Source organism: Tursiops truncatus, chromosome 4 (assembly GCF_011762595.2).
Source record: "Tursiops truncatus isolate mTurTru1 chromosome 4, mTurTru1.mat.Y, whole genome shotgun sequence".
Classification (NCBI taxonomy): domain Eukaryota; kingdom Metazoa; phylum Chordata; class Mammalia; order Artiodactyla; family Delphinidae; genus Tursiops; species Tursiops truncatus.
In genome coordinates this window covers 73,629,530-73,647,375 of record NC_047037.1, presented here as the reverse complement: position 1 = coordinate 73,647,375, position 17,846 = coordinate 73,629,530, and the positions used below count along the sequence as shown (strand labels likewise).

Here is a 17,846-nt window from a genome sequence, read left to right as displayed (position 1 = left end):
ATTGGTCAATAAGCTACCCGACCCTTCTGAACCTCAAGTTTCCTCATTTATAACTTAGATTATGGCATCTAACATGACTATGGTTGTGAGGATGAAATAAAACTGTATGCAAGATGCTTGGTGCCCAGGCAGGGGTGGTCTCCCTTCCTCTCCAGCTACAAGTGTTAACATTTTTCAAACCATGTGTCTTCTTGCACTTTCTCCTTAGTCAATCATCTGTGCATGTCCTTTGCCCATGTATCTCTTGGGTTCTTAGTGGTTTCCTTTCTTTTTAAAATTAATTTGTATGGGTTTAGGAACATCAAGATATATTAACCCTCATTCTGTCATATTTGCTGTAAATCCTTACTTTGATTTTTAATATTTTTCTTTATACACAGTTTATATTTTTTATAAAAACTCTATCCCTAGGGGTGGGATAGGGAGGGTGGCAGGGAGATGCAAGAGGGAGGGGATATGGGGATATATGTATATGTATAGCTGATTCACTTTGTGATACAGCAGCAACTAACACAACAAATGTAAAGCAATTATATTCCAATAAAGATGTTAAAAAGAATGAAAAAAAACAAAACAAAAAACCTCTCTACCTTCTTCAGCTAAGAATTGAGAGGTCTCTGATAACACTGTTTACATTGGATAAGGAGCCCCTTCGCTGAGGTTTTAGAATTTTATAGTGGTCCTTTGGTATCTGTGTGGGGTTGGTTTGAGGACCCCACCCCCCATAGGTACCAAAACCTGAGAATGCTCAAGTTCCTTATATAAAATAACGTAATATTTTCACGTAACCTATAAGCATCCTCCTACATACTTTAAAATTTATTTTATTTTACTTTTTGGCCGTGCTGCACAGCTTGCAGGATCTTAGTTCCCCAACCAGGGACTGAACCCAGGCCCATGGCAGTGAAAGCGCCGAGTCTTAACCACCGGACTCCCAGGGAATTCCCCCCTCTCATATACTTTAAATCATCTCTAGATTACGTATAATACCTAATACAATGTAAATGCTATGAAAATAGCTGTAAATACTATATATATAGTATTTATAAAAATAGTTGTCAGTGAGCGGCAAATTCAAGTTTTGCTCTTTGGAACTTTATGGAATTAAAAAAATTTTTTTTCAGTCCATGGTTGGTTGAACTCCTGGATATGAAGGGCCTACTGTACATAAATATATTTCAATGAATTAGCAGAACCTTTGAGTGAGTAAAGAACCAATATACCGTAATTTTCAAGTGCTCTTGGAATCCTTTTGGTCTTTGTCTCACCAAGCTTTGTAAGGGATACTTGGAGGTATGGTCGCTACTTAGGAGTGTTTGCCCTGTTTGAGACCACTCAGCACCTTGGACGACCCTTCCTGTACTTGGGGATGTCCCCCATCACAAGACCTGCCACACCAAGATAGAAGCCAAGACCTTGCTTTCACAGCCTCTCTTGTCTGTGGGGTGCAGGCCTATGACTTAGCACCATAAACCAGAGGCACCTGCACATGACTTGCATTTAGAAGAGGAAATAAAAGGTAGCAGCACCAGATGGCGTCTACTTTTCTGTCTTTCAGACGCAGAAACCTAAGGTGCCAGTATCATGCCTGGGGGCAGTGGTGTAAGCTGTGGGGTCTGGGTGGAGCAGTGGTGGCAGAGGGGTTGTCTTTGCTGGAGGGCTCATTCCCGCAAGGTGATCTGGCCATTGTCCTCCTCTGGGGATCTTCCAAGTCCCTCCTGGAGATTCTGTGAGACATTTGATGTCCTTTAATAAGACAGAGTGGATGCTCTTCTCTGCAAACAAGAACCCCAACTAACACAGGAGATGACTTCAGTCAGGATTGAACACTTTTCTCTCTCCAAGAAAGTAATAATAATAGTGCCTTGCACCTACTGAGTGCCTACAGTATGCCAAGAACTCTGTTAGGATATCTATATCTGTATGTCCATATCCAAACATATACATACATCTATATACACATATACATACACACATATACGTTCTTTTGACAGTTCTGAAAGTTACATATTATTGTCCTCATTTCATTTTTTAAATGAATAATTTTATTGCTCTTACTAAAATAACTCATGTTTGTTAAGATAAATTCAAGCAACATGGAAAAGCATAAAGAAGAAAGGAAAAGTACCCACGATCCAGTAACCAGCGTTAACATTTAGAGGACGCCAGGTGAGACAGCTCTCTCCGTGCTTGTAGACGGATAGTGGGGGAGAGAGAGAATAGGCGGAGATAGATAGGTGAGTAGGTATAAGTTTTTAAGCATGAGATCACAACATAGAAACTATTTTTCAATTGCAACAAGACATTTAGTTTTTAATTTGAATTAACAGAAGAAAAATCAGTCGAAGTGAAAATGAAATGATTGCTAAACTTCAAAAGATGTCTTTAAGAGATATTAATTCCAAGAACACTCCTCCAAGATCAAGAAAAAAATACTGTGAAAATCCATAATAGATATGTTATTTTAAAAAGCTTATTATTTAACTTTAAACAGTATGGATTGATGTACCAGCTATGAAAAACAAGGGAAAGAGCATCTTATTCTCCTATACCTTCTGTTTTTGTTACTTGTATTATTTTTACTTTGTCAGGGTTTTGTAACATTTATATTCTATTTCCAAATCTTAATTCTTTCATTTTCTTAATTCCGTGTCTTAATTCTCTATCTAGACAGATCCAACACGTATCCCTCATAGCTTCTCCATTCCCCAATTCAGTGTTTTTGTTCCTCTCTTGGTTGGCAGGACTTCACTATGGAGTGGTTTTTCTTGGGTGCTGGGTTCCCTGAGATCTTTTCTTTTGGACGATCTCTGCCTATTGCTTTGACTAAGAGGAAAACCTGATAGATATTGCTTCATGCCTTCAAGCTTTGCATGTTGCTGTGAAGAAGTGTGAGACCAGCCAGATTCAACCCTCTCGAAGGGGACTTCCTTTATATACATGACACTAACCTGGTCTTAAAAATGGAAAAAAAACCCAACAACTACTAAGATGTAGGAATGACATAGCTTTTTCAAGGCATTATCCTAGCGAGTAGTTCACTGGAGCCCAGGACTTGTATCTAGATCTGTCTCTAAAACCTGCATTATACTATCCCACTGCACGATGATGCTTCTGTCTTGCAAAGTACAACCAGTGACACTGGGAAACGTTGGGAAAAGTAACAGTCTTCAGCTTCCCTGGGCCTCAGTTTCCTCTTTTGTAAAATCCAGGGCTGGACCAGGTCAGTGGTTCCTAGATTTAAAGGTTTTAAAAAGCTAGTGATGTGGAGGGGACTGACAGAGGTGCTTGCTGATGAAGCGTGGGCACTAAAAAATAAGCTGCCAGCTGCTATTATCATTTTTTCATAAAATAAGGGACTTTTTTTTTTTGCTGTACGCGGGCCTCTCACCGTTGTGGCCTCTCCCGTTGCGGAGCACAGGCTCCGGACGCGCAGGCTCAGCGGCCATGGCTCACGGGCCCAGCTGCTCCGCGGCATGTGGGATCTTCCCGGACCGGGGCACGAACCCGTGTCCCCTGCATCGGCAGGCGGACTCTCAACCACTGCGCCACCAGGTAGGCCCAAGGGACATTTTTAAAACTAAAAAAAGTAGAAAGGACATTGTCTCATAATAATGAGACTGTATTTACATTGAATAAACTAAGCTTTTTGAAAAACCCACTACTTATTCCATGCATTTGGCCTCCACCCAGTGATGACTTCTTCCTGGACAAGCACCCCTCCACGGGCAGGATTAGTAAACCACTGCCTAGATGACCTCACTGAAAAGATAGTCTATGATACTATGAGTAACAGTGAAACTTGTCCTTATTTTCCCAGGTAGGATGACTATATCCCAAGTCCCTTGGTCTTTAGAAAGCAATTAGCCTCAATGTGAAATGGGGACCAACTGATAAGGAAGTGAGGGACAGGATACTCCACGGTGAAGGTAATGGGTATGGAGAGACAGAAAAGATGGACCTTGTTCTTCGATTAATATAGTTATCACTGAGCTAAATACAGATCAAGTTCTACATTATAAAGTTTTAGCATGTTTCCTCAAACAACTTTTATCTTCTTGATGGTACTAGTATTCCTGTGATATTGCCTTACAATAAAGTTTGACAACTACTGTGAAGTAAGCAGGAAGGAAGGGCAGAGGAATACATTTTCTAGTTTTATATGAACAAGACAGCTGCTTCAAGCATGCCTACCACGGAGCCTAACACACATATATTCAATGCCTGCTTTATCCCATGCTCAGAGCTAAATGATGTATCCCATCACTGAGATACACTTTAGAGACATCCTATCATTTAATCTCAACATACCTCTGAATTAGGAACTATCACTATTGCTTTTTTTTTTTTTTTTTTGCGGTACGCGGCCCTCTCACTGTTGTGGTCTCTCCCGCTGCGGAGCACAGGCTCCGGATGCACAGGCTCAGCGGCCATGGCTCATGGGCCCAGCTGCTCCACGGCATGTGGGATCTTCCTGGACCGGGGCACGAACCCGTGTCCCCTACATCGGCAGGCGGACTCTCAACCACTGCGCCACCGGGGAAGCCCTCGCTATTGCTATCTTACAGAGGAGTAAACTCAGGATCAGTTTGGTTAAGAAATCTATCAAGGGCACACAGCTAATAAGCCGTAGAGATGAGTTTCAAATCTAGGTTACTCTGGTTCAAAAGCTCATTCATACCACAAATTCTCACACAACAGGCTTGGAAAATATTAGCTACTGAATAAGTGTTTCTGATTTGAATTATTATAAAACAAACCTAAAACAACTTAGTTGAAGAATTTTAATGATATAAGTGTCCCATGGTGTTGAACTAGGAATCAAGCAATTCACTCAAGGGTAATAACCAGTGTTAACGTCTTTTCTTGTTCGTGTCTAAGCCCAGTCAGCAACGAGGCTATGTTGCTCTTAGTCACAGGGTCCCAGGCCAGTAGTGGCTCCATCTCAGTAGATATTTCCACGACTGCTGAGGCAAGAGAAATGACCACCACACACAGCTCTTAAAGTGCCTTCCCAGAAGCGACACATTTCACTTCCCTTCACATTTCTTTGGCCAAGCAAGACACACGGCCATATTTCAAAGCGGGTGGGGAAGTTTGGCTACCAGGTGCCTGACAGGAGGAAAGCTGGAAATATTTGGTGAACGGCAGGAAGCCCCTTCCCGACCTCCAAGGAATCACTCACCTGTTTTCTGCCCCAATGATCTTGTCTTTTCCAGAATGAAATATAAATGGAATCATACAGTGTGTAGCCTTTGATGGCTGGCTCTTGTCACTCAGCACAATGTTTTTGTTTTTGTTTTTTCTTTTTTTTGTGGTACATGGGCCTCTCACTGTTGTGGCCTCTCCCGCTGCGGAGCACAGGCTCCGGACGTGCAGGCTCAGCGGCCATGGCTCACGGGCCCAGCCGCTCCGCGGCATGTGGGATCCTCCCGAACCGGGGCACGAACCCGTGTCCCCTGCATCGCCAGGCGGACTCTCAACCACTGCGCCACCAGGGAAGCCCCCAGCACAACGTTTTTGAGACCCATCCATGTTGCTGCCTGTTGAGGTAGTTTGTTCCTTCTACTTCCTGAGTGGTATTTCATCATACAGGTGTTCCATAATTCATCAGGTGAAGGGCTTTCTAGTGTATCTTTAGTGTTTGGTCTGCAAATGCCTGCTTGAACTTTGCTACAAGAGATCTTTGCTAAGGGTTCCTGTTCAGTTACATGTCATAGCTACATGTTCATCCACCATCAGCTAGTCGTCAGCCTGCAGCTACTGGAGGGGGTAGATCTCCAGGAACTTTAACTTCAATTTACTTCTTCTGTTGGAAGATTTATCCACCCACTCACCTATTCTTTGTTTTAGTGAATGCCTGCTAGGTGCCAGGTACTGAGCATATCATGTTGAGCAGGACAGACTTGGTTCCTACCTGGACAGAGCTTTACGATTTTTAACCCATTAATCCCTTCATGATATGGGGAGCAGGTTGGAGAAGGAGGGAAGGGGAAATGACAAGAAAGCTTGGATGGCAAGTCCGAGGTCTTCAGGACCAGTTACTAGTGAAATGACACATTAATCCTGTACTTGTCTGTCTTTCTTTTGGTGACAGGATGGCCCTATTGAAGAGAACCCATCTGTGTTATGTTTCTTTGTAGTTTACAGAGTGTTTCCATATGAATTCTCCCTTTTCATCCTCACAACAACTCTGGGAGGCAACACTTATTATCCCCACTTCCCTGATCAGGACACTGAGGCTCAGAGAGCTGAGCGGACTCAGGCCTCACATCGTGATCTGGGAAAAAGAGCCAGGAATCTGTTAGGGAGTGTCTCGTACCAGCTGTTAGAGCCCAGGCCTTCTGATGATGACGTCAGTTTTTATGAGGTCAATAAAAATCCACCTGCATTTCTTTTCCCTGGCCTCTCCCTTGTATCTTTCTTATCTGAAGTTCATCTTTGCTGCGTCAGGTGGCTTCCTGTCGATACCATCCAGTTCTGGGGGTTTAAAGTTGTCCTGGCTGATCAATATCCAAGACAGGAGGACTCGTCCCTATATAATCTATATATTGTGCCCCTTACCTTTCATTACTTCTCAAACAATTGGAAAATGACTGTGTACTGCTGGAGTTCTTTAAGTCCAAGGGTCTCAAAATATTTCTTAGATTTTTATTTACTGGGAAATCCCCTCCTGAGGTGGAGGCTGCACATTGCCAGGTGAGATGCACAGGTAGGACAAGTACTAGGGCCAGCTTGCGGGTGGACAGCAGAAGGTCCTCCCATTTTCAGGCCTCAACAGTTCCCAGGGGAGAGTGGGTATGGAAATGCTGTGATGTTTACAATGGCTGGTTGAGCTGGGCAGGAACATGAACGAGGTTCAGTACTGGGTTCTGCTAAGGTCTTAGGTGGGGATTAAATGGTGGGACAGAAAGCAGCGTAGGGGGAGCCGGGTCAGGAGAGGAAAGTGCTTCTGTTTATTTCCATTGAGAGATGTCTGATGGGCTGCAACCCCGATCTAATCCGCCAAAAGGTCACCGTCGTGTCCTGAGCTGCCATTATTGGCCTCTCCTAGTGCCAAGGTTACTGTCATACAGCATCGAAAGGCTCATCCACCCCTGCCACAAAAGGCACTCAAATCTCAAATAAGCAATTAATTAATGAACAAATGTCAGCCAAGTGGCCACAGTCACCGGCCACGTAAGTCTAAGGCCCACGGCCTACCACCTTAAAGTTCTAGATTCTCTCCACCATAGAGCACAGATATGCTTACTCTCCCTTCTCCTGCAAGATATGAAGAGTGATGGTGGGAGGCATGGAGGAGGAAATCTTCCGTGTCTGAAAACTGGTTACTGGCTCTTTCCAACCAGCAGAAAGAAAAGTAAACAAAAGCAGGTTCTATGCCTGATCCGTCTGCCCATCCGTCCATCATCAGAAGCGTATTTCCTCCCTTGTGCCATGTAAGAGTTCACAGCGCAGCTCCGCCGTTTAAATGATGCCCTCATGAAAATGAACTTGTTGCACTCTGCTGTGGTTTGTTTGTTATCACGAGAAAAACACAGTGAAAATGATATTGATTTTATTGCATCATTTTACTGACTAGAACGCCAGACTTATAGTGGATATAAGTATAAAAATAATCGAATTCTTACAAATACTTTGCTACTACAGTACTGAATAATTCGTGGAGGTTGCAATTATAATACAACTTTAAATAACATTCTCATAATGGATTTAACACAATCAACCAGGGGCTAAGGTTTAAAGGTCTGCAAGGAGAAATCTGGGACAATGTGAAAACTCAAAAGTTCCTCTTCCAGCTACATGCTTCATTTAACCATAAATCCAGCAACACAAACATGAACAAAACTCACAGCACCCCATGATGAGACATCTTTTAAAAAACAGGCGAAGTAATACAGAAACCTGGGTTAGTGTCCCAGCTAGACAGGTTCCATCCCATCCCTGTCTAGTCCCATCCTTCCTATCCAAGAACTCTGCACCTGAAGTGCATTATCATGTATCCAAGAAAAAAAAAGTTAGAATCTAATACGCCAATCCTTTTAAATATCCTCTTTAAAATGCCACGAGAACAGAGCCAGTCTAAGATATGTCTTTTTTTTAGACCTCAATTGCCCCCTTTGGTTTCACAGGGTTTTCTGTGAGCACTTCACACCAAATAGGACGGATTATAACACTCTTGAAAAGATACTTTAGCACAACAAATTAACTGACATTTAAAACTTTAATCTTTCTAGTAGTTTAACCAGCTTCCTTCTCCGGGGAGCCAAGAAAAGAAAAAGAAAAAAGAGCATATACTTAACAGCCAACTCTACAAAACGGTATGTATTTCCAAAAATGCACATGAGAACCTCAGAATGCCGCTTTGTCAAGAAGAAGGAAATGAAATGTCCCTTCTAATCCCCACAAAAGTTTTCACACAGAAAAAATATCTCTGATACTAAAGGTGGTTTTCAGTAAGATACAAAATACTGAGATACTGAACTTTGCTTTCTTCCTCTCTCCAAAGAAGCGCTCTAGTTTTGAAATCAGTGTATCTTAGAACCATAGGTCAAAACCCTAGTTTGGGGTGTGTTAGGCTAAACTGAGCCAGAAGCAGCTGGCCTGAACATTCTTGCTTCTGCAGGCAGCACCCATGGAGTTACAGGCACCCACCTGGGTGCACCACCAGTGGGCAAGATGGCTTAATGGAGGCCCCAAGAAGCCACACGTGAGGAGTGACCCTGACGCGTCTGCTCTGGCAACTTTCACATCTGAACGAATATCACCCTTCAACGACACTTTCGTGGGCAGCCATCCAGCCTCATCTTGCAAAGATGTTGCCCTCCCATTTGGGCTAACGTTAAGAACGACCTCTTTAAGAACTTAACGGTTACGTCTTAGTTTTGGACCTCAAATGCTATCAGCCAGCTTGATTACACTATCCACTCAGCAATTTTGGCTCTAAATGACTTAGCTGCTTCTGAAAACAAACTTTTGTCAAAGGAGGAAGATTTGTCAGCACTTAAGACATTTCAACTGAATATGTTCCAGACTCAGATCATGTTCACGAAAACATGCTTCCAATATGTGGGAAATGTGGCCTCACCATGGGAGCGGGGCGAGGCAGCCCTCAGACAGATGTCTAAGTCTGGCCGTGTCTGTCAAACACCCAGGTCATCACCATACACCTCCTTCAACCAAAGCCACGTACCAATATGCTTCTTGCTAACAGGCATGAGCCAGCCACTGTTATCTTGATGATGGCCTCAAGCATCCAAGAAATACATGTAACAACAGACCTGAAAGGACTGTTTCAACATTTTGCTTTTGTACTTCATGGCATTAGTTTAGTTACTGTTTAATAATATTAAAGTTCTTAAAATAAACAACTTTTATTTTAAGCCCACTCTCTCCAGCTCTCTTTGACACTGGATGGTGAGGCATCAGCCAGGGAGGCGAGGCAAGAGGTATAGCGAGAAGAACAAGCCAGGCGGAAGGGTTTGAGTCCTGGCCCTCCAACGCAAGGTGCTTACCCCCTCTGAAGGGCCCCATAGCCGAGAAATGGGCTCTCTCGCACCCACCTCACAAGGGTGCAGTGAGGCCATGTACCCGGCACAGAGCCTGGGTGTGGTGGGAACACATGAGATGTCTGTTGAGACTATTTAGGCTTTCTAAACTGTCTCTAGTGCCCTGGGCTGGCTCATGGGGCAAGAGGAAAAGACACCAGAAATAAGACCCTCTGGAGCTTCGACAAAACCTGCAGATGCTGGGAGGCCCCGGTGAGCACCTCCCTGCCTTGCGAGTCACCGTGCTCCGGCCTGCTGCGGGACATGGGGTTCCACGCAGCCTCTCTTCCCTACAGACGTCTGAATGTCTCATGGGCAGCTTCCTCCAGCGCCCCCAGCTGTGGGGCTCGCACGCAGGACCCAGGCATTTCTGTGCACAGGGCCCTCACACTCCAGGTACAGGGGCTGACACAGCGCCTGTGCCGGAGGGGAGGGCTTCTGCTCACCAGGGGTGCATCCAGCCTGTCCCCCATCCCTGGGGCTGCTGCCCCACCAGCTGTGTCTTGGCTCAGGGAGGACCCTCTAGAGGTGTTTAACCCCAAGCAGGAACAAAGCCAGCCTCTCCCTTCCTTACCCAGGCGAGCAGCCGGCACTGGCACTGACACCCGCCCCCAACCCTGCAAGCCTCTAGAAACTGCAGATACGATGTGAACTCAACCTTGCAGGGGGCCTCCCTTTCTCACAGTGAAAGGAAAAACAGCACTCTTAATCCACTTCACATGCACAAAAGCCACTCCCAGGAAAGCATTCTTGGAACTTACAGCACACTCTTTTCTGGATGTTGAGATTCTGCTCCAGGACGCTTTGGGGACACAATGCTTCATGTCGTGAAGCATATAGCTTCTGGCCCTGGCACAGGCGATGATCTGTCAGCTGTGAGGTCAGCTGGAGGTGGCGGGCGCGTATGCCTGGGGACAGCCGCCATTGTGGCTCCGGGTCCCGGGGGCAAGCGAGGCTCTGCGGCCAAAGCCCGGAAGCAGCCGCCTCCCTCGGGCCCCAGCCTGCTGGCTCAGGTGTGCTGAATGCAGGAGCTTGAGCTCTCCAGTTAGATGGAAGACCACGAGGCACAGACGGCCGTTCGGTTGCACGGAAAGAGGCCAGACCCGAGATTTCTAAAAGGGGATGCTCTGAAATTTTAAGCTGGCACCCACTAACAAAACAGAATTCTTTTTGTATCTATCTCATGAGATGAATGCAATTTAAACTACTAAGTGGTATCACAGCTGACTAGTACTCCTGCTGCAGCAGGGAAATGGTGACTCGTGGAGACCACGGGACTCGGGATTTTGCACTTAAAACTGTTTGGACGAGAATTACATAAGACTAATGATTAGATTCATTCTGAAGAGCTTAGAGAACCTTGAAGAAACAACCATGACCGGGACAGAACCATCTCCAAAGGCTGCACCATTTCCAGAAGTGTGGGTGCCACTGAGCTCCAAGCTTCAGGGTGGGAACAATTCTTTTACCTCTGTGTTCTCTTCACTTCATCCTGAACCAGGATGTTCAAAAGCAGATGAGAATGATCACAGTTCCACAAGAAGCAGTTAAAGGCACAGCACAGGATATGCCCCCCTCGCAGGACCCACGTTTCAGCCACCGTAAGTAAGACTCGTGGAATTTCCTTCCCCAAGGCCAACGCTCAACTCCCTAACTGGCCAGAAGTCTTTAGTTCTCCAATGCTGACTTGAATTATACCCATGTTTCTGGAGGGAACTCCGTAGTAGTACAAAGAGTTACAAATTACTGTTTGAGAGAAAATAAGTTATTTCTTCAATGAATAAATAGCTTTGAGCGGTTGGCTGAACCACTCAACCGACACTGAGCTTGAGGACGAGATCGGGGCTACTAGCAAAGATGCGGCACTGGTGGGTAAGCAGGCTCACGTGTGGCTCCAGCCCAGCTCCGCATTCTTTCTCAGGAACCGCACGCCCGGCTTCCCAAAGCACTGGTGTTTCAGAAAATTGAATACGCCTGTTCAGCCCATTTCCCTAACCATGTTCAGCTGCAGCAACAACAAAAGCTGCTTCTCCATTAGTGGTGAAGTACCAGCTCAGACCCAACCTGCCTTGAGCTCTCCACTTCTACTCCACATGTAGCAGCCTCGGCCTCAAGGATGGAGGTCAGAGCCCACGCACCATGCGGTGCCCTCAGGGATGGTACCCTTCCGCCAGGGCCTTCATCCAGTGCTTGCTGGGCCTCTAACTAGAACCAAATGGAAGTTGTTTTGCCCTGATCCAGATGTAACTGCAAAGGGAAAAAAAAAAAATCCTAGGTAAATGTGTCACCTTGACTAAAGAAAACAAACTTGAATTGTGTGCTGTGCCTCCCAAATTTCAGTTCCTCGTTTTGGGGGTTTGTTTGGAGAACGTAGCACGAGACGACTTAGGAGGGTGTGTTAACCTCCAGCATCTCCAAACACTAGTGGTATGTCCATCGGCATCTGTTGTTCAGCACGTAGCTACTGGGCAGGAAAACAACGAAAGAGCCAGTATTTTGCTGGAAATGAATCACCACATTGAGGCCTATGGAAGTGCCCGAGTGGAAGAGGCCTTCGTTCTGGAGCAGTCTTGAGAAACATCCAAAAGGAGGCCTCCCTCCCTACTTTTGCATTTACTAAAGTGCAAACTAAGGAAAACCTGGGTCCTTGCACTGATACCTGATGATCAGCCCTCATTAACAGTCACCCCGAAGCCACGGCCAAGCTGCAGTCATGCGGGGGCTCTACCGCACTGGCCCGTGTTCACATTCACAGTAGCAGTGAAGGTGCCGGATGAGCAGCCTGCAGCTCCACGTCCACGGGCTCCAGCTGTCCCCTTCCACTGTGGTCACACCCCCCACGCCCATCCCCTCTCCACTGGCCGCTCAGGTGTGGCTGCACAAGTCCTGGGAGCGGCCGGCGGGAGGTGCTCCGCTGGTGCAGTCGCAGCAACGGGCCCCTCTCTCTGCTGCGCTTAGAAGTAGTCTCTTCTCCTACTCTCATCGCTGATGAAAGATGGGTTATACTGTCCGGGGAAAATGCAAGAATGCCGCGATCCTGGCAATCCAGTGTAGGCCGGGTAGAGTCCATTTCGTTCAAGTTCAGGATTCCTTACACTTGTAGGCTGGTGGCCAAAGAGAAAAGAAGAAAAGTCAGTTTATTATTCTTGGGTTTAAATTTAATAGTTAAGAAAAAAGAAACAATGAATGCTATATTTTGACGAATTTAAGATGGAGGCACCAATACATAGCAGAGCAAGGTCTGACCTAGAAGTCAGGACCTCCCAGGTCATCTCTTTATGGAACCTGGGATCCCTTTGCCCATATTTTAAAAGTGGGTTTTTAGAAACATTACATAATCAAGAGCAGCCCAGTCATTTTTATTTTATTTTATTAAATTTTTTTTATTTATTTATTTTTGGCTGTGTTGGGTCTTCGTTCCTGTGCGCGGGCTTTCTCTAGTTGCGGTGAGCGGGGGCCCCTCTTCGTTACAGTGCGCGGGCTTCTCATCGCGGTGGCTTCTCTTATTGCGGAGCACAGGCTCTAGGCGCACGGGCTTCAGTAGCTGTGGCACGTGGGCTCAGTAGTTGTGGCTTACAGGCTCTAGAGCGCAGGCTCAGTAGTTGTGGTGCACGGGCTTAGTCGCTCTACGGCATGTGGGATCTTCCCGGACCAGGGCTCGAACCCGTGTCCCCTGCATTGGCAGGCGGATTCTTAACCACTGTGCCACCAGGGAAGTCCCAAGAGCAGCCCAGTGATTTTAGACCAACGTAGGAAAAGACTTGGGTTAACTATTATCTTGATTATTATCAAGAGTAATTATTATCTGATTATCATTTTGACTTTTAAAAAAGAGTTTCTTTGCAAAGCACAATGTCTTTAAATCCTCTCTGGTATTTAGCAGAAAGCTATTGTCCCTGCTGAGAATGGGGAACTGACCTTCACAAGGCCACCTGTCGGAGGTGGAGTTAGGACCCCAAAGCAGGAGGCCAGCTGATTCTCAGGTGTCTCTGACCAGATCCCAGCTTAGTGGGTTGTGACTACCTACCTAACGCAAAAGGAGCCCCTGGGGAAGGCCCTGGCTACTTTGAGGAGGCCCTCCTTCAGGGAGAAATGTCGGCTTATAGAAACAAAACACTAGTTTCCGCTTATTATAATGTGGATCCCAGGAGAGCCCACCTGAGGCCACTGTGAGGGACAGCCCACTCCCTCAGGTGACAGCTTAGGCTCTGCTTCTACAGACTGTTCAGCCCACTGTCTGAAATGAAAATGGGGTTCATGTAAGTTTGTGAGTGCATCTACTTAAGACAACTCTTCAGCTAATGGCCTGGGAACGTGCAGCAAACGTGGGTCCTGTGATGCTGTAGGCCTGTCAGTTGCTCTGTCCTGGTGCTGCCTGGGGGCTGAGGAGCCCCTAGTGAAGGTTGTAAGTGTATGGGTACCCCTGGGAGAGATACCTGCTTAGTTACGGCTGCAGTTGTCAGAGGAAAAAGACTTTCCTGACAAACAGAGGGTAAAGCAAAGCTCCTATGCATACATATCAACGGAAACATTCAGACTAGATCTATCTTTGTATCTACATTTATCTTTCCCCTTATTTCTTTTTGTTCTTCCTCCAGGCCAGGTTCAGATTTTTCAGAGTTCATTGAAACTACAGCTTCCTTAGCACGAATGCCCCTCCCATCCAAAGTCTGAACGCGCAGGTTCATCTCCACAGCAACCAGAGTGGTTGTTCAGTCTGTTAACAGGATTGCCTAAAGCTATTAAGTCCCTTGAAACCTCAGGGCAAGGTTTCACGTTTACTGCTATACTTCTAAGCCAGCGAGGCAGGAGAAGTCACTTGCCAGCTGTTTGTTTTTCAGCTCAGGTATCACCGCCTGTGTTTGCTTTATGGCTGATGCAGTGTAACATGAAAGAACTGAGCAGGCGTGGGAATATGACATGGGTTATTCAGTGTGGGACAGAAGAAGCAAGGGTTCAAGGCGGTCTCTCATCTTTCCAAATGATGCACTCCAGGGCTGGACATAGCAAATTATTGAAGACATATTGAATCTTCCAAACCTCTGACAATTCAGGATGACGCTGAATTGTTCTCTTTTATACCTTTTCCCAATCCCTCGGTTTCAACTACCCAACCGCATGATGTAAAGCATGGCAGACAAGAGATAAGAATGAAAGGGCCAAAGGCTAAATATCATGAAATTCTTTCTCTATCTTTTACCTTCCAATCCTGTAACTTAAAAGCAAGTTCAGTGACATGAAGGTTATTGCTTCAACCTCATAAAGTACATACCGTGCTCTGTGGAAATACTCTTCATAGCTCAATGTTGAAACGAATAAATCCCATGCAAATAGACAGTAAGTAAATTGAATATTAAACGATGTGAATAAGAGGCGTAGGTCACCATTCTTTTTAACCTTTAATGAGCTGGAGTGCTTCTACTACAACAAAATAGAATCCGTTGGGAGTTCTCTGGTCACCTAGTGGTTAGGATTCCGGGCTTTCACTGCCATGGGCCGGGTTTAATCCCAGGTCAGGGAACTGAGATCCTGCAAGCCACGTGTCGAGACCAGGAAAACAGAACAAAACAAAAAACCCCAAAACAAACAGAAAAAACAGAATCCCTTTAATTCTCCGAGGAAATTGGAGCTGGGAGGTCACTGGGCATGGGAATACACACCGAGTAATACACATCCGTCATCTGGAGGAGGTTTTTGGTACTTCCATTCTCATGCATTTCAATAGCTTCTCGGCCCCATTCTTGTGAGCGAGGGTTCTTGGGGTACTCAGCATATGGGGACATTTGGAAATCCCCACTTTTGAAGATGAGCTTGCTTATGTCGTTTTTATTCTTTCTGCAAGGTAAAACAAAATTGTGAAAATTGAAATAAGTTCTGTGAAGAAATGCTAACTGTGAAAGCACCATCTGGTTTTCTGCAAGGAAAATTAGACCTAAAGATACCACTATGCATTTTTGTAGCTGCCCACTGAGGAATGTTATTATTGTTGTTATTATTTTTAGTATTTGCCTATAAAAACGCGATTAGGTGCAAAAAAAAGATGCAAAAAATCTTCCAACCCAAAGGGGCAGGTGATCGTGGGTAGAGAGGACAAAGACAGCTGCAGTGGAGCAGATTTAGACTGTTCTGGGGGACAGACATCGCTGCACCGTGGGGTCAGCCAGGGAAACGAGAGTCATAAATTCAGAAGATGTTGCAGCGGGAAGGGCCTTTAGGATTCTTTAGTCCAGCAGTTCCCAACCTGCTTGAGGAGCTCTGGGGATGGGGCAACTCTGGCTTTGTGAAGGATGTGACTTGTCCTGGGGTCACAGTTGGCTACTAGTAAAGCTGGGGCTAGAATTCAGGCCTCCCACTCCCCGGCCGCTGCTGTTCCACTGCATGAAGCTACTTCACGAACCATGAAAACAGTATGTTTTGTTTGCAGAAAGGCCCACCTGTGTACATACCCATACAGACTCTCATGTCAGCGGGGCAGGGAAACCCTAGGACAAGTTTCCTAGTGGTGAGAGTTCTCTGACAGGAAACTGTTGGAGGATGTGTTATTCACCTTCTGTAATGGGCCTCGAATCAGACATTTTTAGTGATATTTGTCCTGGGTAAGATAATCTGGAGTTTCCTCCCTCTATACCTTGCTTTCCTGTAAATAAATGTTCTAAATAAAATAAATTTATTTTCCTGTAAATAAATGCACCAAATCATTCAGGATCTTAAAACCAGATGTCCAGCATGGGGCTTAGGCGTTGTCCCTTCTTTCAAGTTGAGAACAGACCTGCCATTGTGTTGCTCCCTGGGGGCTGGAGCATCTTGTCTCAAACAATGGCTTACTGATTTACAGTGACCTTCTCCCAGGGACCAACAGTCACAGGCTCTCTTTCCCCAAATGGCTACACTACCTGGTACAGGACACTGAGCGGATAGGAGGCTTCTGTCTCCTGGAGCACTCAAAGTCTATCTCTCTAGCTCCTAGTCTCCTACCCAGATTTTTATTTCCACTCACACAGTTTGTCTCTGATGCTTTGATTGCAACGTTGTGAATGACAGGCATGGGCTGAACCATGACGCCTGCGTCCCTGGATGGGCAGTTGGAGCAGCTAGCTCTCTGCAGCATTCCTGGAGATAGAGGATATCTTAGAGGGTATCTTAAAATGTCCTTCAGGTCAATGGTTGAAAAGATAACTTGCTATTTTGTAGGTCCCCTCCATCTGCTATGTCAGGATAATTCCTGCCATTTATTATCATCTAAATCAAAAGTCTGAGTTTTCCCTTATCTGAATAACCACAAAGAAGGGAACCAATTCCTTTCTTTTTCTTCCTTTTCCAATCGAAACCCAGTCCCACTGCTGTCCAGGAAGCCTAGAGCCAAGTTTACTACTGTCTGCTCATCCACATGCCTGCCCCCTCTCCACTGCTAAATATTCCAGGCAATCCCTTTCCTCTTTGTTTGCTTCTTAATTTTCCCATTTAAAGTGTAAAAGTCGGGCTTCCCTGGTGGCGCAGCGGTTAGGAATCTGCCTGCCAACGCAGGGGACATGGGTTAGAGCCCTGGTCCTGGAAGGTCCCACATGCCGCGGAGCAACTAAGCCCATGCACCACGACTACTGAACCTGTGCTCTGGAGCCCGCGAGCCATAGCTACTGAGCCCGCATGCCGCAACTACTGAAGCCCACGCGCCCTAGAGGCCATGCTCCGCAACAGGAAAGGCCACTGCAATGAGAAGCCCGCGCACCGCAACGAAGAGTGGCCCACGCTCGCCACAACTAGAGAAAAGCCTGCGTGCAGCAATGAAGACTCAACGCAGCCAAAAATTTTATTTAAAAAGTGTAGAAGTCAATGGTTTTTAGTATATTCAGAGTTGTGCAACCATCAGTTGTGCAACTTTGGAACAATTTCATCACCCCAGAAAGAAACGCCACACGCCTTAGCCATTACTCCCCAGTTCTCCCCCTGGCCATCCAGGCCTAGGCAACAGACAATCTACTTTCTGTCTCTATTTGATTTGCCTATTTGGGACATTCAAATAAATGGAACCATACACATGTGGTCTTTTGTGACTGGCTTAATTCACATAGCATACTATTTTCAAGGTTCATGCATGTTATAGCGTGTTTCAGTATTTCATTCCTTTTTACGTCAAGTAATATTCCATTGTATGGATATATCACATTTTGTTTATCTGTCCATCAGTTGATGGATATTGGGGTTATTTTCACCTTTTGGCTATTACGAACAATGCTACTATGAATACTTGTGTACGTGGTTCTGTGCGAACACCCGTTTTCATTTCTCTTGGTATAAGAG

At 45.7% G+C, this 17,846-nt stretch overlaps 1 protein-coding gene across 6 annotated transcripts in view; it reads right to left on the bottom strand.

Moving 5' to 3' along the window:
• Positions 1–7,541: 7,541 nt before the first annotated feature.
• The window catches only part of HEG1 (heart development protein with EGF like domains 1), an 82,257-nt gene continuing 71,952 nt past the window's right edge, over positions 7,542–17,846 (bottom strand). For all 6 annotated transcript variants that reach the window (XM_073804124.1, XM_033855723.2, XM_073804125.1 and 3 more), the window contains 2 exons: positions 15,209–15,383; positions 7,542–12,652 (listed from right to left, as the gene is read on the bottom strand). In XM_073804124.1, coding sequence (XP_073660225.1) covers positions 12,503–12,652; positions 15,209–15,383 — 325 coding nt within the window. In that variant the 3' untranslated portion in view covers positions 7,542–12,502. The remainder of the gene's footprint in view (positions 12,653–15,208; positions 15,384–17,846) is intronic.